The sequence below is a fragment of the Bubalus bubalis genome, chromosome 5 (genome assembly GCF_019923935.1).
Source record: "Bubalus bubalis isolate 160015118507 breed Murrah chromosome 5, NDDB_SH_1, whole genome shotgun sequence".
Classification (NCBI taxonomy): domain Eukaryota; kingdom Metazoa; phylum Chordata; class Mammalia; order Artiodactyla; family Bovidae; genus Bubalus; species Bubalus bubalis.
Window position 1 is genome coordinate 33,610,693 of NC_059161.1, and position 15,690 is coordinate 33,626,382.

Below are 15,690 nucleotides of genomic sequence, written 5' to 3' on the forward strand. Positions count from 1 at the left end.
AGGACAGACTTGCTGGTCAAGCTAATGAGAGCTGAATTCCTATCAAGAGCTGCTGCCCATGTGACCACTGTCCTGAGGGGGCTCACGCCCCAAATGGGAAGCAGAGTGGCTACCCAGGAACAACAGTCAAGCTGCTGGGGACTCTTACCCACGTTGGCCAATGTCAAGTGCAGCTGGCCCTTCACCACTGTGTGGACGTCGATGGGTCTGACGCAGCCAAACTTGGTCATGTCTCCACTCACCACCATGGCGTCCTGCTCGTATTCAGTCGCCACAACCTCCAGCTCGTGGGAGACCTGCACGGCTGGCCGCCCCTGGCGGAGAAGGTGCTGCAGAGGAGAAGGCATGGGTCAGAGGGGGGCTGAGGCAGAGGCCATCTGCTCTGAAAACCCGAGTCCTCGATGTTAAAGACTGATGTCATCTGCTCTGAAAACCCGAGTCCTCGATGTTAAAGACTGATGTCAGGTCTTTAACAAAGTGCATCCCGGTCCACCCACTGAACAAACACTAGCAGGCCCAGCAGCCCCGCATACAGCCCCCTCTGCAGGGGGAAGTCGGGAAGTGCACGACAAGGGGGTCCCTGAGGAAGCCCAGTGGGAGCCCTGAGGAGTCTCCACTGGGCCTCCACACAGGGAAGGCAGGGGGCATGCCAGGCCGGGTCGGGAGCGCTCCAAAGTGGCTGAAAGATGGGCAGCGGGTCTACGGAGGGACCACAGGGCAGATGGAGCCAGGTCAGGAGGGTCTCCAGGCCAGACCCAGGCTCAGAGCCAGGCCAGGCAGACCCAGGAAGTATAGGGATGTTCTGGAGCCCACTCTTCTCTGCTAATCAACTTTAACCCCTCAGTCCTCAGCCTGAGCCCAAGGGCAGTGTGGCCAGGAGGGAGGGAGGGCTGGGCCCCTTCTCCTGCATGGCCTGGAGAAGGTGACCAGGCCTCTCAACTTCACATAAAAACAAAAGCGTGGGGCCAGGTTAAGTTCCCGCTTCTGGAATTCTGGCCCTGTTCCCCCAGCATCTGTCCTCTGTCCATCTCTGGGGTGGACACACTCAGACCAGATCCCTCCTTAGCAGGTCTGGGGGCTTCCAGCTGCATAGACCCTGCTTGCTCAGCAGTGCTTGTCCACATGATGCCAACACAAGCATGGTTCAGGAGTCTTGGTGGCCAGATGGGGTGAAGACCCCTCCAGAGGGACACTGGTCAAGGCAAGAGGTGACGCCCTGCTGCCCAGGGAGCAACGATGGCAATAAAAACAGGGTATTGTTTCTCACCTCAGAAACTGCAGAGACTTTTTTAAAAGCTAATAATCATAAAGGGTAGGACGGTAGTAGCTCAGTCCTCTCCAGCCGTGGACCCCACCCAGTGCTCTGCACACACTGCCCCCGGCTCCTTCCACTGCCCTGGGGACGTCACCCACTCAGGGGTGGGCCCTGAGACCCAGGGTGGGGGGCAGTTGCAGCCGGGTCAGCTGAAAGAGGGAAGAAGGGAGGGAGGAGCAGGCGGCTCTCTGAGGATGGAGAGCACAGGGCCAGAGCCACTGCAAGGGGACAGGCAAGTCCCAGAGCCATGAGCTCCTCAAGGGGACAGGGTGCTGAGGAGCAAGGGGGGATGGGAGCGGCCCTGCAGGTCTCAGTGACCAGCCATGCAAGGCTCAGGCAGAGCAACCTAGGGGGCTGTGGCTGGAATCCAGAAGGAAAACAGCTATGGGGCTTCCCTGGTGTCCAGTAGTTAAGAATCCACCTTGCAAGGCAGGACCTGTGGGTTCGATCCCTGGTCCGGGAACTAAGATCCCATATGTGGTGGGGCAACTAAGTCTGAGCACCACAACTACTGAGCCAAGCACCACAACCACTGAGCCCAGGAGACACAACTACTGAGCCTGAGTAGCAAAGCAGAGAGACCACATGCCAAAGCGGAAGACCCCACATGCCTGAACTAAGACCCGATCCAAGCGAATAAATAAATAAATAATTTAAAAAAAAACAGGGGATGAAGGAAAAGTGGATGTAGGACAGAGAGATTCCAGAGCTGTAGGGATGGCCCTGTATCCTCTTCTGCTCCACCCCAGGGTGGAGACTTGGGGGGCAAGCTCTCAGGACGGCACGTGGGCAAGTGGATGTAACCCGGGGCCTGGTCTAGAGGCTGCCATGTGACCCCATGCTGACCGTCTGGGGTCCTGGTCACACGACAGGGAAGGTTTAGGGAGAAGCCCCAGGGAAGAAAATTGAACTAATGTGTAGATTCAGTTTTAGCCTATGAGGAGACTAGAAAGCACAGTTAGAAAAAGGATGAGATTCTGATTCTCGTGATTCATGGCACTGAGAATAGGCATCGGGAAATACTTCCCCAGCCCATCACTCACTCATCGCGTCCTCCATCCTGAGGGCGCACCTCGACGGGCGGGCCCAGCCCCTGGGAAACAAGGCCGACCCCTTGCTGCTCTCAGGGAACTGCCTGCTCACCGTCGAGGGAGCAGAGCCAACATTACCTGCTCGACTGAGGATCTGATGACTGGGCGGATGTAGGCTAGCGTGATTAAGTTTAGGCTCTGTGAACATCGCTTCCTTTGGAGAAGGCAAGGACTCAGCAGTGTTTGAATTTGTGAAGCAAGAAGCCAGGCCGACGCCCAGCACTGGACAGTGACCAACACTGCCAGGGGACAGACCTTACAGGAGAGACAGTGGGAAAAACCTACCTTCAGCTGAACGGCAGCAGATCCGACGAGAAGCAGGGAGTCCCCATCCCAGACGTCAATCTGCAGGGTCTGCATGGCCAGGTAGCGGGCGAACCAGCGCTGCTCCCCGGGTCTCAGGAACCCGGGGTCTACAAGGTACTTCCGCTGAAAGCCCGGAGACCCTGTGCAAAGAGGCCCCGAACAGGCCCAACAGTAACTGGAATCATTTATCATCTTTATATACTTGGAGGACTTTCTGCTCTGGGCATGATGAAAAATTTCCACTTCTAGCAGAGCTGTAGCTTAATAAATATATTAATCAAAACATTATAAAATATCCAAATTAATGACAGGAAGAGTGGTGTTCAGAAGACTGTATTTCTTTCCAATATATGCAATAAGCTACTCCTCAAATAAGATAGATATGTTTCACCAAGTCCTGGTGAAACAGTCAATGCTGAACAAGGACAGATTCCCTGATGCGGCCAGCCAGGGAGTAGGAAACCTGATGCATAGGATTTAGGGAGAAATGCCATCTACTTCTTCTGTTCAAACTGGGACATTTAGGGACTTCCCTGGCAGTCCAGTGCCTAAGACGTCACCTTCCAAAACAGGGGTGCAGATCTGATCCCTGGTCGGGGAGCTAAGATCCCATATGCCTCAGGGCCAAAAAGCCAGAACATAAAATAGAAGCAATGCTGTAACAAACTCAAAACTTTAAAAACATGTTCCACATCAAACTATCTTTAAAAAAAAAAAAAAAACTAGGACATTCACCAGAGACAGAAGATGTGATAGATAGGTAGAGAGACAGAAAGACAGATAGATATACAATGGAATATTACTTGGTCATTAAAAAGAATCAAACAATGCCATTTGCAGCAACATGGATGGACCCAGAGATGATCACACCAAGCAAAGTAAGTCAGAAAAACAAATACTATATAATATCATTCATATGCAGAATCTAAAACATCTACAAGACACAAACAGATGCACAGACATAGAGAACAGACTTGTGAATGCCAAGTGAGTGAGGAGGCAGAGGAGGGAAGGACTGAGAGTGTGGGGTCAGCAGATACAAACTGTTACATATAGGGTGGGTAACTAACAAGGTCCTGCTGTATAACACAGGGAGCTATATTCAATATCCTGTGATAAACCACAGTGAAAAGAATATGAAAAACTATATATATATATATATATATGTATATATGTACAACTGAATAACTGCTATACAGCAGAAACATATGTTATGTTACAACATAACACTGTAAACCAACTATACTTCAATAAGGTTTTTTAAAAGCTGGGATATTCACACACAGGCATGTGCAGAGCTTAAACTGAAATAGAGCTTAGCACATGGTGCTGAGCCCACCCCAAGTCACCACCCAATCCCAACACACCCAGTCCTACAGGAGCCCAGGCCTCTCTGGGGTCCCCCTGGTGTCAGGCTTATCAATATGAGATGGAAGTTGGACTGTGGCTCCTGCCTTCACCTTTTCAAAGTGGCATCATCATTAATCCTCGATTGACAAAAATGTCACTGAAATCACCATTAGTTAAAGTGCAGGAAGAGCAAAATGGGGGTGAGAGAGTCAATTCCTAGGCAGGTTGATAAGAAGTCCAGGATCCCCAGGGAGGAGAAAGGGGTCTGTGGCTCTTGAGGAGGAGACAGGGGTCTGGAATTCTCAAGGAGGAGGAAAGGACAAATGTCTTTTTTTCTCTACATTTCTTAGTCTTAGTCACATAAAATGTTTTTTTCTCTAAGCCCAGAGCTGATGAGTACACAACAACTCAGCTTAAACTCTGTACTAAGGGCTTTCCTCATAGGTCAGTTGGTAAATCATCTGCCTGCAATGCAGGAGACCTGGGTTCAATTCCTGGGTCGGGAAGATCCCTGAAGAAGGAAATGGCAACCCATTCCAGTATTCTTGCCTGGAGAATCCCATGGACAGAGAAGCCTGGTGGGTTACAGTCCATGGGGACCCAAGAGTTGGCCACAACTTAGCAACTAAACCACCACCACCAAGGATTATATAACAACGATGAATCCTACTTGAGGACAGTTTTTCCTTGAAAACCTTCTGACTAATCCTGTTATCTTAAAATGTTTATTATGAGAGTGGATCTGGTAAGATCTTTTTATTGTTAGTTCTAATCCTGTCATCTTAAAATGTAAATTGTGGGAGTGGGTCTAGTAAGATCTTTACAACCTTGAGGCATTCTTTTGATTTATTGTAATAACAACAATAAATAAATTTATTGTAATAATTTAAAAAGTATATAGCTCCCTTCCTAAGACTAGTGAGGGGGGCATTCTCCATCCCCCTTCTGATGTCTATGTCAGACGCTTTCTCTGTCCCTTTTCACTTTAATAAAACTCTACTACACAAAAGCTCTTGGGTGATCATGACTGGTCCCTGGTCCCAAAGCTAAATCTTCTTCTTCAGAGATCACAAATCTGATATCGTTCACTCGTAAGCTACCAGGCGAAACATACTGAATACAGCAGTTCTTCCCTTTCCATCAACCATATAACAGTATTTTAAAAGCAGTCCATATAATCAAAGCTATGGTCTTTCCAGTACTCATGTTTTCCAGTACTCATATATACACATCATGTATAATGTGAGAGTTGGACCATAAAGAAGGCTGAGCACCAAAGAATTGACGCTTTCAAATTATGGTGTTGGAGAAGACTCTTGAGAGTCCCTTGGACAGCAATGAGATTAAACCAATTCAAAAGGAAATCAAACCTGAATATTCATTGGAAGGACTGTTACTGAAGCTGAAGCTCCAATACTTTGGCCACCTGATGCGAAGAGCCAACTCATTGGAAAAGACCTTGATGCTGGGAAAGATTGAGGGCAAGAAAAGAAGGGGGAGGCAGAGGATGAGATGGTTAGATATCACCAACTCGATGGACATGAATTTGAGCAAATTCCAGGAGATAGTGAAGGACTGGGGAGGCTCGGCAGGCTGCAGTACCGCCAAGGGGTTGCAAAGAGTCAGACATGACTCAGTGACTGAACAACAACAAACCTGGGGAGGAAGGCAGATGTTTACTCAGCAGCCTGAGTTGCCCGGGCAGGCTTAGACCCGCACCCCCTGCAGCCGCCTCTGCCCATGGCCACCCACATAGCGCCCCTCCACTCTCCTCAAGGCCAGGGAAATGGGAGCAGTGAAGCAGGTCAGGACAGCACCCACCAGGGGCTGAGAGGGAATTGGGGGTGGTCCTGATGGGCCCAGGGAACACAAAGAAAGGTCCAGACACGTGGCCCTGGCTCCAGCCAGAAGCACCCCCCGCCCCGGGCAGTGCTGGGCAGGACAGTGCACCAAGCAGCAGGACAGAGGCCACGGGAGGGGCTGGGAATGATGTCATACACGGCAGGCCAGGCCCCAGTGTCCCATCTCCAGTGACCAGAGCAACTCACAGGGCCAGTGGAGGTCAAGGACCCTGCTGCCCTGCCCCAGCCCCACCAGCCTGGGCATCTAGTCAGTCTCATGACACCCACACTGAGGCTGCTCATCCAGGTGCCCTGGGGACTGGAAAGAGGACCAGGCAACGTGGAAGGTCAAGTTCACAGCACCGAGTAGCACCCACCTGCTGGGCCTCCTGGGCTGCAGAGAAGGAGTATAAGAAGCACTGACCCCTACCCTGGTCAGACTGCTAGCTCCAGAACATGAACTGTGTGGGCTGACCTCCCAAATGACACCACAGACACCCTTCCCCAGGGGCCCTCCACACTCACCTCCAACACCCCCAGCCCCACTGACCCTTCACCCAGACTTGCACTTGTGCCTGAATGCAGCCCATCCCAGCTGGACCCTGCATCTTCTTCCTCAGCCAGATCCTCCTTGCATCAATCCAAGCTGCCACCAGGCACCATATCCTCCCGACACCCCAGCTGGGCTCCATCATCACCACATCCCTTAGGCAGGCAGGTCCTCTCAACACAACCATGAATTCACATGCACTACATGCCCCAGGCCCTGTGTGGGGTCATGTGGGGGGACAGGATGGACAGACCCCTGCCTCGATGGGGCTCACGGTCTCAGGTGACACACCGAGCCCAGAGCTGACAGTGTGCTGAGTGTCACACACGGAAGCCATCCTTGTCTGGGGGCAGCCCAAGGCCCCTTGTGCTGGACATTCCCAACTCCTCCCCACTGTAGGCTTGGACCCCTTCACTCCTGTCCAGTTCAGACAGCTGGCTCCTTGGTGGCCTTTCCCGAGGCCCAAGCTCCCTGCAGTCCATCCCATGGCAGTGCCAAAGCACCCATTAAAGAACCCTGCATCATCTCCATCCCACTCAAAAGTCTGCAGGGAAGCTGATCACCGACTCCCAGGAGCAGTGACACTTCAGGCTCCCTGGCTTGGCTCCCTCACCCTGTCACAAACACCATGCCCCAGCCCAGGTGGGATCCTTGCTGCCCCTTCAAGACTCTATATCCCAAGAACCAAAGAATTACAGTAAATGAATTAAGCAACAAATAACAATAGAAAACACCTCCAAAACAGTAGAAGGAAGGTAATATAAAGATAAATGCAAAATTTAATTGATTAGAAAATAAGAAAATAGAAAAATCTGTTTGAGGTACAGTTATGTGTCTTCAGGAGACAGGGAAGCCAAAATAAGTGGATGGAAAGACATCCCCGTTCCTGGGCAAGGTCAGCTCCCATCCTGTGAGGGCAGTTATCCCCACCGTTCATCAGTGAATGCTCCAGAACTCCAGTGAGGAGTCCAACAAGTTTACATGGGAAACCAAACCAACAAGAATGTCCAGGAGAACCACGCAATGAAGAACAACGTAACGCCTCTGATAAACAGTGTGACCTTCATGCATAGACACTCTAACAGTCTGGTAAATTACGGCTCACAGGCCAAACCACCATGAGCTAAGAATGGCTTTTACAGGACTTTACCGATGGTCCGGTAGTAAAGACTCTGCCTGCCAATGCAGGGGACACGGGTTCAATCCCTGGTCCACAAAGACTCCACATGCTGAAGGGCAATGAAGCTCATGAGCCACAACCACTGCCGCCGGAGCACCCTAGAGCCTGTGCTCAACAGGAGGAGCCACCGCAGTGAGAAGCCCGCACACCACAACAAAGAGGAGAGCCTGCTTGCTGCAACTAGAGAAAGCCCGCGGGCAGCAACAAAGACCCGACACAGCCAAAAATAAGTAAGAAGTGAATAAGAATGGCTTTTTTTAAAGCGTTGTGGAAAACAAAAATCAAAAGAAGAAGAAAATGATTACACAGAGATCATGTGTAAAGCCAGAAAGTCTAAAATATTTTGTTCTGGCCCTTAAAATAGTTTGCCAACCTCTGGGCTAAAGGAACAAGCAAGAAAATCCAAAATGACACTGAATCATTAAAAAAAAAAAAAAAATGGTATATGATAAGTGTGGCTCTCAAGTTACTGGGGGAAAAGACAAACCTTTTAATAAATAGTGCCAGGTCAATCGGAGAGACATTTGGGAAGAGATAAAGCTGATCCAAATCTGCCATCACACAGCAGGATAAACTGCACAGAGATCAGAAATCTACATGTGAGAAATGAAACCTACATATCCCAGAAGAAAGCATGCACGAATCTCTTGCAAAGGAGAGAAAGCCCTTGTATCTATGACTCAGGACTCTAGAAGCAACAAAATACTGACGCATTAGACTACAGCAAAGAAACACCTTTACATGGCAAAACCCATCCTAAGCAAAGCAAAAAGATGAACAACAAAGTAGAAATCATATTGGCGATTTATATCACAGGCAACAGGCTAGTCCTCCTAACCAAGTTCCCAAAACAGGACAAAAGAAATGAAAAATCTGATAGAAAAATGGAATGGAAATGTGCTGCTAATGACAAAAGACATTCAACTTCATTTATCTCACAAGAATGAGGTTATACAAATCCTAAAGCGTAACAACCTGGGACTTCCCTGGGGGTCCAGTGGCTAAGACTCTGGGCTCCTAATGCAGGGGGCCTGGGTTTGGTCCCTGGAGGGGGAACTAGATCCCACAGGCTACAGCGAATAGTCCATGTGCCACAACTAAAGACCCCGCCGGCCAAGACAAAGACTGACAGTCCTGGGTGCTGCAGCTGAGACCTGATGCAGACAAATAAACAAATACTCAATTTTTTTTTAAAGTGTAGCAACCCATTTTGTGGGGGAGGCTAACAGAGGGGAGGTTCAATCCTATAAACCCACTGCCAGCAATCTGCCCCAAAACACACCTTCAGACACAGAAAACCCCAGAAACACAGAGCTGCTCATCGCCTCATTGTCTGAAATAGCAGAACCCTGGAAAGGCCCAAACCTCCATCAGTGGGATGATGGTTGAATAAACCACAGGATGTGCACCCAACACAGGACAATGTAGCTGTAAAAACAACGCAGGTGGTTTCCACATGGAGTAGAACTCGGGAGGATGGACAATTAACTTTCCATGCTGAACACATGTATTTGGTATGCTACTTTTTGAAGATGAAAAAAATGAAAAATAAAAATATAAATTTGCTTAAGCCAGAACCTAGAAACCAGGTTGCCTCCAGGAGGCTTAGTAGGTGGGGACCATCTAAAGGGATGATGATGGGAGGGAGCTTTGAGTGTATATTCAACTATGGTTTTGTGTTTTGAGCCATGTAACTATTCCAACAGATCAAAGGAAAAAAGAAAGAAAGCTGGGAACTCCCCAGCCATCTAGTGGTCAGGACACGGTGCTTTCATGGCCATGGCATGGGTTTGATCCCTGGTCAGGGAACTAACAGCCTCAAATCACACGCCACAGCCAAAAAACAAAGAAAGGAAGGGGAGAAAGCAAACATAAAACTGAAAACAAACCGAAAAAGGCAAATCTGATTGATCATCGAACTGGGAACAGCACACGCTTTTGGCTGCATTCACTCACTCTGCATCCTGTGGGACACAGCCCAGGACCACAGAACTTTCATCAGCCACATATTGTTTGCAGTCACATTAAGAGGAAAGAGATACAAATAAAATATTTTGTATCGAAAATATTTTAGTAAAGGAAAAACCTCTAAATTTGAATTAGAAATGTCAAAGTGAAGTCATGTTTTAGTATATGCCTCAACTCTGCCCAAGGAAAGGCCTAGAAGCAGTTGAGATCCAGATCAAAACATCTGGGTCATGGCCTCTATCTAGCAAGCATTCACAGTGTGGGTGCCAGGCTCCCAGGAGAAACAGGAGACCCAGGGAACGGGAGACTTTTGCCCCATAAAGCAAGGCCCCAGCCAAGTCCAACCAGAGTGTGTCAACATACCCAGGCCAACCAGAAGGGCTACCACTGGCCAAATGGGGGGAAATTAGGGCATCAAAAACTAGCAATAATGAATAAATAAACATCCAAGAGATCTGAGTGCTACCCCAAAGACAAAACAAAGAGCCAGACATATAAAACCTCAACTGTTGCTATTGGAGTAACTGTTACAGTAAGTTATTACTCTGAAAATTAGAAATTAAAGGGAAAGTATTAAACATTTGTTCTGTCTTTTTTGGAGGCTATAGATGTAGTTCACCATTGGTTGACGATGAAAGTCTCTCTTTATAGAAGAATGTCAGCTAATAAAGGGAGACCAAATGCTAGCATTAGAAGAATTACCACTTCAAAAGTGAAAGTGTTAGTTGCTTGGTCTTGTCCAACACTTTGCAACCCCATGGACTATAGCCCACAAGGCTCTTCTGTCCATAGGATTCTCCAGGCAAGAATACTGGAGTGGGTAGCCATTCCTTTCTACAGGGGACCTTCCTGACCCAGGGATCAAACCCAGGTCTCCTGCATTGCAGGCAGATTCTTTACCATCTGAGCCACCAGGTAAGCTCTTTGGAAAGTTTCATTAAATAGCTGATTCAGGCAAATCACAGCCGAGGATGTTAGCACAGTCAGAAAAGAGGCTGTAGGGATCAAATATTCACAAGGAACCAAAGAACAGCCCCCAAGAATCTTCCAAGTGCAAATGGAAGCGCCTCCCTCTTCCCACTGGAGACATCTGGGGCGGGTGCCCCAAGGAAGTGCTCACATGAGCACCCCCACAGTGACACAGACTGAGCTTGGTGCCTTCGATGGGATGCATATGCAGCACAAGACTTCAACAATGACATATTCATGCCAAATCCAAAAAGGAGCCTTCAGCCCTCACCCAGCCAGTGGACAAGAACTGCTGGGGACAAAGGAGGTCGACAACTAGGCGCAGAAACTATCAGACACACACAGAACACGGGACATTCTACGAATCGCTTGGTCTCTTCAAAAAGGCACCGTCATCAAATAAAGAATGCAGGGGACAAGCCTCGATGCAAAGAGACTAAAGAGATGACTGCAAATAATACATGGACCTGGACTGGATGTTGGGCTTCCCTGGTGGCTCAGCTGGTAAAGAATCCGCCTGCAATGCGGGAGACCTGGGTTCAATCCCTGAGTTGGGACAATCCCTTGGAGAAGGGAAAGGCTACACACTCCAGTATTCCAGTCTGGAGAATTCCATGGACTGTATATCCATGGGTGGCAAAGAGTCGGACACAACTGAGCGACTTTCACTTCACTTCACTGATCTGGATGTCAGAACAAAAAATAGCTATAATGGACACAAGAGGGGAAATGGGAAATCTTGACTATGAAATTCTTATCATCTTAAGATAGAACTGTGCACAGAAAAGGGCATCCTTACTTTTAAGTAATGCAGATCACTGTATTTATTTAAAAGTAGTGTCATCATGCCTGCACTTTACTTTCAACTGATTTGGTGTGGCGAGGGAGAGGGAAAGAACACATAGATGAAGCAGGTATTCCCAGTCGCACTGATGCAACTTCTGCAGCTGGGGACACAGGATTAGGACTCTTGAAGGAAGCACAGAAAAGAAGGCAGGAAATGGTGGTAAGGGGTCAGAGGGTCCACACTTTCAGCAACGAAGAGGAGAGCAAGGCGGTGCTAGAGGGTACAGACCCAGACACTGGTCTGGTGGGAGATGCCCCCAGCCATGACAACCCAGGGATAGGAAGATGAACGTGAGTTCTTTAGGACAGAGGATGCTCTTGGCTGACCCGGACTCCAGCCCTCACACTAAGGAAAATCCCACTAGATGAAAACACCGAGAGAAGCAGGTTAGAGAGACAACAGCCTGGACAAGGAAGCAAGGGGAACAAGGAAAGACAATCCCATGCATGTGGTGCAGAAGGACAGGGGCCAAAACAGGCAGACAAAATGGCCATGGACTCAGGGGAACCTTCCTGAAAGGAGAGGGGACGGTAGTAAGAGAGGAAACTCCAGAGGCACACCCACTCGTGAAGAAAAAGAAGAAACAAAAAGAAATTCTTCTCACTATGTAGCACAATGGATAGTGTGGCAGAGGCGGCCGTGAGGCCCACGGGTCCCAGGTTCAACAAGCTGTGATTCCTACTATAGGACCTCATGAGCCTGCTGAGAGCTGCCCACTAGGGAGCATGGGACCCACGTCATGGACTCTAGAGACCAGGACGCAGACCTTGAGAGGAAGCAGTACCCTCCATGAGAACCAGAGGTTGGGGCTGCCAAGACTGAAAACGTCCAGTCTTTGCCCAGAGACAACAACATCTTGAATGCTGCTTTCCATAAGCAGGTCCAGCCACCAAGAAAGGGCAGCTGTGTGGCGGAGCTGAGATCAAGGTTTTGTCTCTCTGCCCTCATCCACCCCTGAGTCTCTGCTTTTGTCTTTGGCAAAACCAAACTTTGGATCCTGGGAACATCATTTTGCTTAAGACAACTATTCAAGGTTGAAGAATGACTCACTTTTCAAGCTTAGTGAGTATGGAGTCCCTGCTTTTTAAAACCTTTTATGTCCTATTAACTCTCTGGAATCTTTATGAAGGTCACAAACCTCCACCCCCACCTCACAGGATACACAGAATCAATACCAGATGGATTCTAGATATGAATATATAAAAAGGCTTCAAGAAGACAACACAGAGTGTATCTTCAAAACTTTGTGTAGACAGACTCATTTTGGAGTGCAGCTTAGGTGTGCTGTGTGCTCAGTCATGTCCCCATGGACTTGTGACCCTTGTGACCCCGTGGACTGTAGCATGCCAGGCTTCTCTGTCCATGGACTTTTCCAGGCAAGAATACTGACGTGGGTTGCCATTTCCTTCTCCAGGGGATCTTTCCGGCCCAGGGATTGAGCCAATAACTCGTGTGTTTCCTGCATTGACAGGTAGATTCTTTACCACTAGTGCCACCTGGGAAGCCCGCAACTTAGGAAATCTATACATTAAGAAAAAGACTGATAAATTGAACTTAATGGAAAACTACTGTTAACCAAAAGACACCATTAACAGAATCAAAGACAAGGCACAGAGCGGGAGGAGCTATTTATAACATCTCAAGAAGGACTGGGATCAGGATATACACATAACACCCACAAACTGAAAAACACACAGCACAATGAAAAGCGGGCAAAGCACTTCAAAGGAGGATCGGCCTAAGGCGACGGTGTGTAGAGGGTCATCTGTCATCTGAGAGGCTGCACACCGGGAGATGCCGGCACCCACCAGGACCGTGAAGAGACAAACAGAACCACACACACTCCACAATTGGAAGGACACAGGTGGTTCAGGCGTGGCATCTACTCCAGTGGGTGTGTAAGCTGCTTGGGGAACCCACCAAAGCTAGACCTGTGCTGCCAGAGACCCAGCGACTTCAGTCCCAGGCACAGAACAACGTGGATGCACCAAAAGAATGATCTCCAGTACCAGCCGGTACTGGAGAGGGTGTGGAGAAAGGGGGACCCTGATCTACTATTGCTGGGAATGTAACTTCGCACAGCTACTATGAAAGCTCTGTGGAGGTTCCTTAAAAAACTTAAAAATAGAATTACCATATGAACCAGCAGTCCCACTCTTGGATATTTAACCAAAGAAAATAAAGAAGAAAAAAAAAACACTAACTTGAAAATATTCTGCAGCCTCATGTTCACTGTAGCATTATTTACAATAGCCAAGATGTGGAAGAAACCTGAGTGTCCATCTGTGGATGAACAGATAAAGAAAACATGCGGTGGGGACTTCCCTGGTGGCCCAGTGGCTGAGAATCCACCTTCCAGTGCAGGGGATGTGGCTTCAAGCCCTGGTCAGGGAGCTGAGATCTCACATGCCGCAGGGCAACTAAGCCCGTGCGACACAACCACTGAGCCTATGTGCTCTGCAGCCCACGTCACAACTGGGGAGCAGCCTGTGCACCACAGCGAAGACCGTGTGTGTCGTAACTAAGACCCGATGCAGCCAAATAAATAAATAAATGCTTCAATGAAAGAAAACATGCTATGTATATATGTGAAATATTATTCAGCCATTAAAAAAGAAGGTAATCTTGTCATTTGCAACAATGTGGATGGATCAGGGGGTTCCCAGGTGGTGCTAGTAGTAAAGAAATCCCCCTGCCAATGCAGGAGATGCAAGAGATGTGGGTTTGAGACATATACCATATGATCTCACCTATATGTATACATATACTATATATATACATATACCATATGATCTCACCTATATGTATACATATACTATATATATACATATACCATATGATCTCACCTATATATATACATATACTATATATATACATATACCATATGATCTCACCTATATATATACATATACTATATATATACATATACCATATGATCTCACCTATATATATACATATACTATATATATACATATACCATATGATCTCACCTATATATATACATATACTATATATATACATATACCATATGATCTCACCTATATATATACATATACTATATATATACATATACCATATGATCTCACCTATATATATACATATACTATATATATACATATACCATATGATCTCACCTATATATATACATATACTATATATATACATATACCATATGATCTCACCTATATATATACATATACTATATATATACATATACCATATGATCTCACCTATATGTGAAATCTTAAAAAAAAAATCAGGCTTGTTAAATACAGAGAAGAGACTGGTAGTTGCAAGAGGTGGGGGTCAGTGGGGAGTGGGTAGGTAAAACAGGTGAAGGGGTTAAAAAGGTGCAAACTTCCAGGTATAAAATAAGTAACTCATGGGGATGCAATGGACATCATGGTGACTATAGTTAATAACACCATACTGCACATTTGAAAGTTGCTGAGAGAGTATATTGTAAAAGTTCTCACACAAGGATTAAAAGAATTTTATGATTCACATGTTTGATGATGGATGTTACCTAGACTTGTGCTGGTCACTTCACAATTTTTACAAATGTTCATAGTAGTAGTATTCAAAAAAACCAAAACCTGGAAATGATTCAACCGACTGTGAACACCAGAATCAGTAAACCCTGTGGAATATTCCAATGATGTGCTTCTATACAGCCAAGACCACAGATAAGCTACCGCTACATACAGCAACATGAATGAATCTCAGACATGAGGCTCAGTGAAAGAAGTTAGATTGCAAGGGTACATACAATGTGCTCCTCTTTAAGTTCAAAAAACGGATAAAATGGATCTAGAATGATAGAACTCAGAACAGCAGCTACCCTTGTTGTTGTTGCTCAGTTGCTAAGTCGTGTCTGGCTCTCTGCGACCCCATGGACTGCAGCATGCCAGACTCTTCTGTCCTGCACTGTCTCCCAGAGGTTGCTCAGATTCGTGTTCATTGAGTCAGTATCGCCATTCAACCATCTCATCCTCTGCCAACCCCTTCTCCTTTTGCCTTCCATCTTTCCTAGTATTAGAGTCTTTTCCAATGAGTCAGCTCTTCACATCAGGTGACCAAAGTATTGGAACTTCAGCGTTAAGTCCTTCCAATGACTATTCAAGGTTGATTTCCTTTAGGATTAACTGGTTTGATCTCCTTGCAGTCCAAGGGACTCTCAAGAGTCTTCTCCAGCATCACACTTGAAAAGCATCAATTATTCAGTGCTTCAACTACACTTCAGTTCAGTTCAGTTCAGTCACCCAGTCGTGCC

General features: G+C 47.3%; 1 protein-coding gene across 11 annotated transcripts in view; it reads right to left on the bottom strand.

The window, feature by feature from the left end:
• Positions 1-15,690, bottom strand: part of NPHP4 (nephrocystin 4) — a 139,947-nt gene that overhangs the window by 25,828 nt on the left and 98,429 nt on the right. For all 11 annotated transcript variants that reach the window (XM_044942913.1, XM_044942911.1, XM_044942912.1 and 8 more), the window contains 2 exons: positions 2,692-2,852; positions 149-329 (listed from right to left, as the gene is read on the bottom strand). In XM_044942913.1, coding sequence (XP_044798848.1) covers positions 149-329; positions 2,692-2,852 — 342 coding nt within the window. The remainder of the gene's footprint in view (positions 1-148; positions 330-2,691; positions 2,853-15,690) is intronic.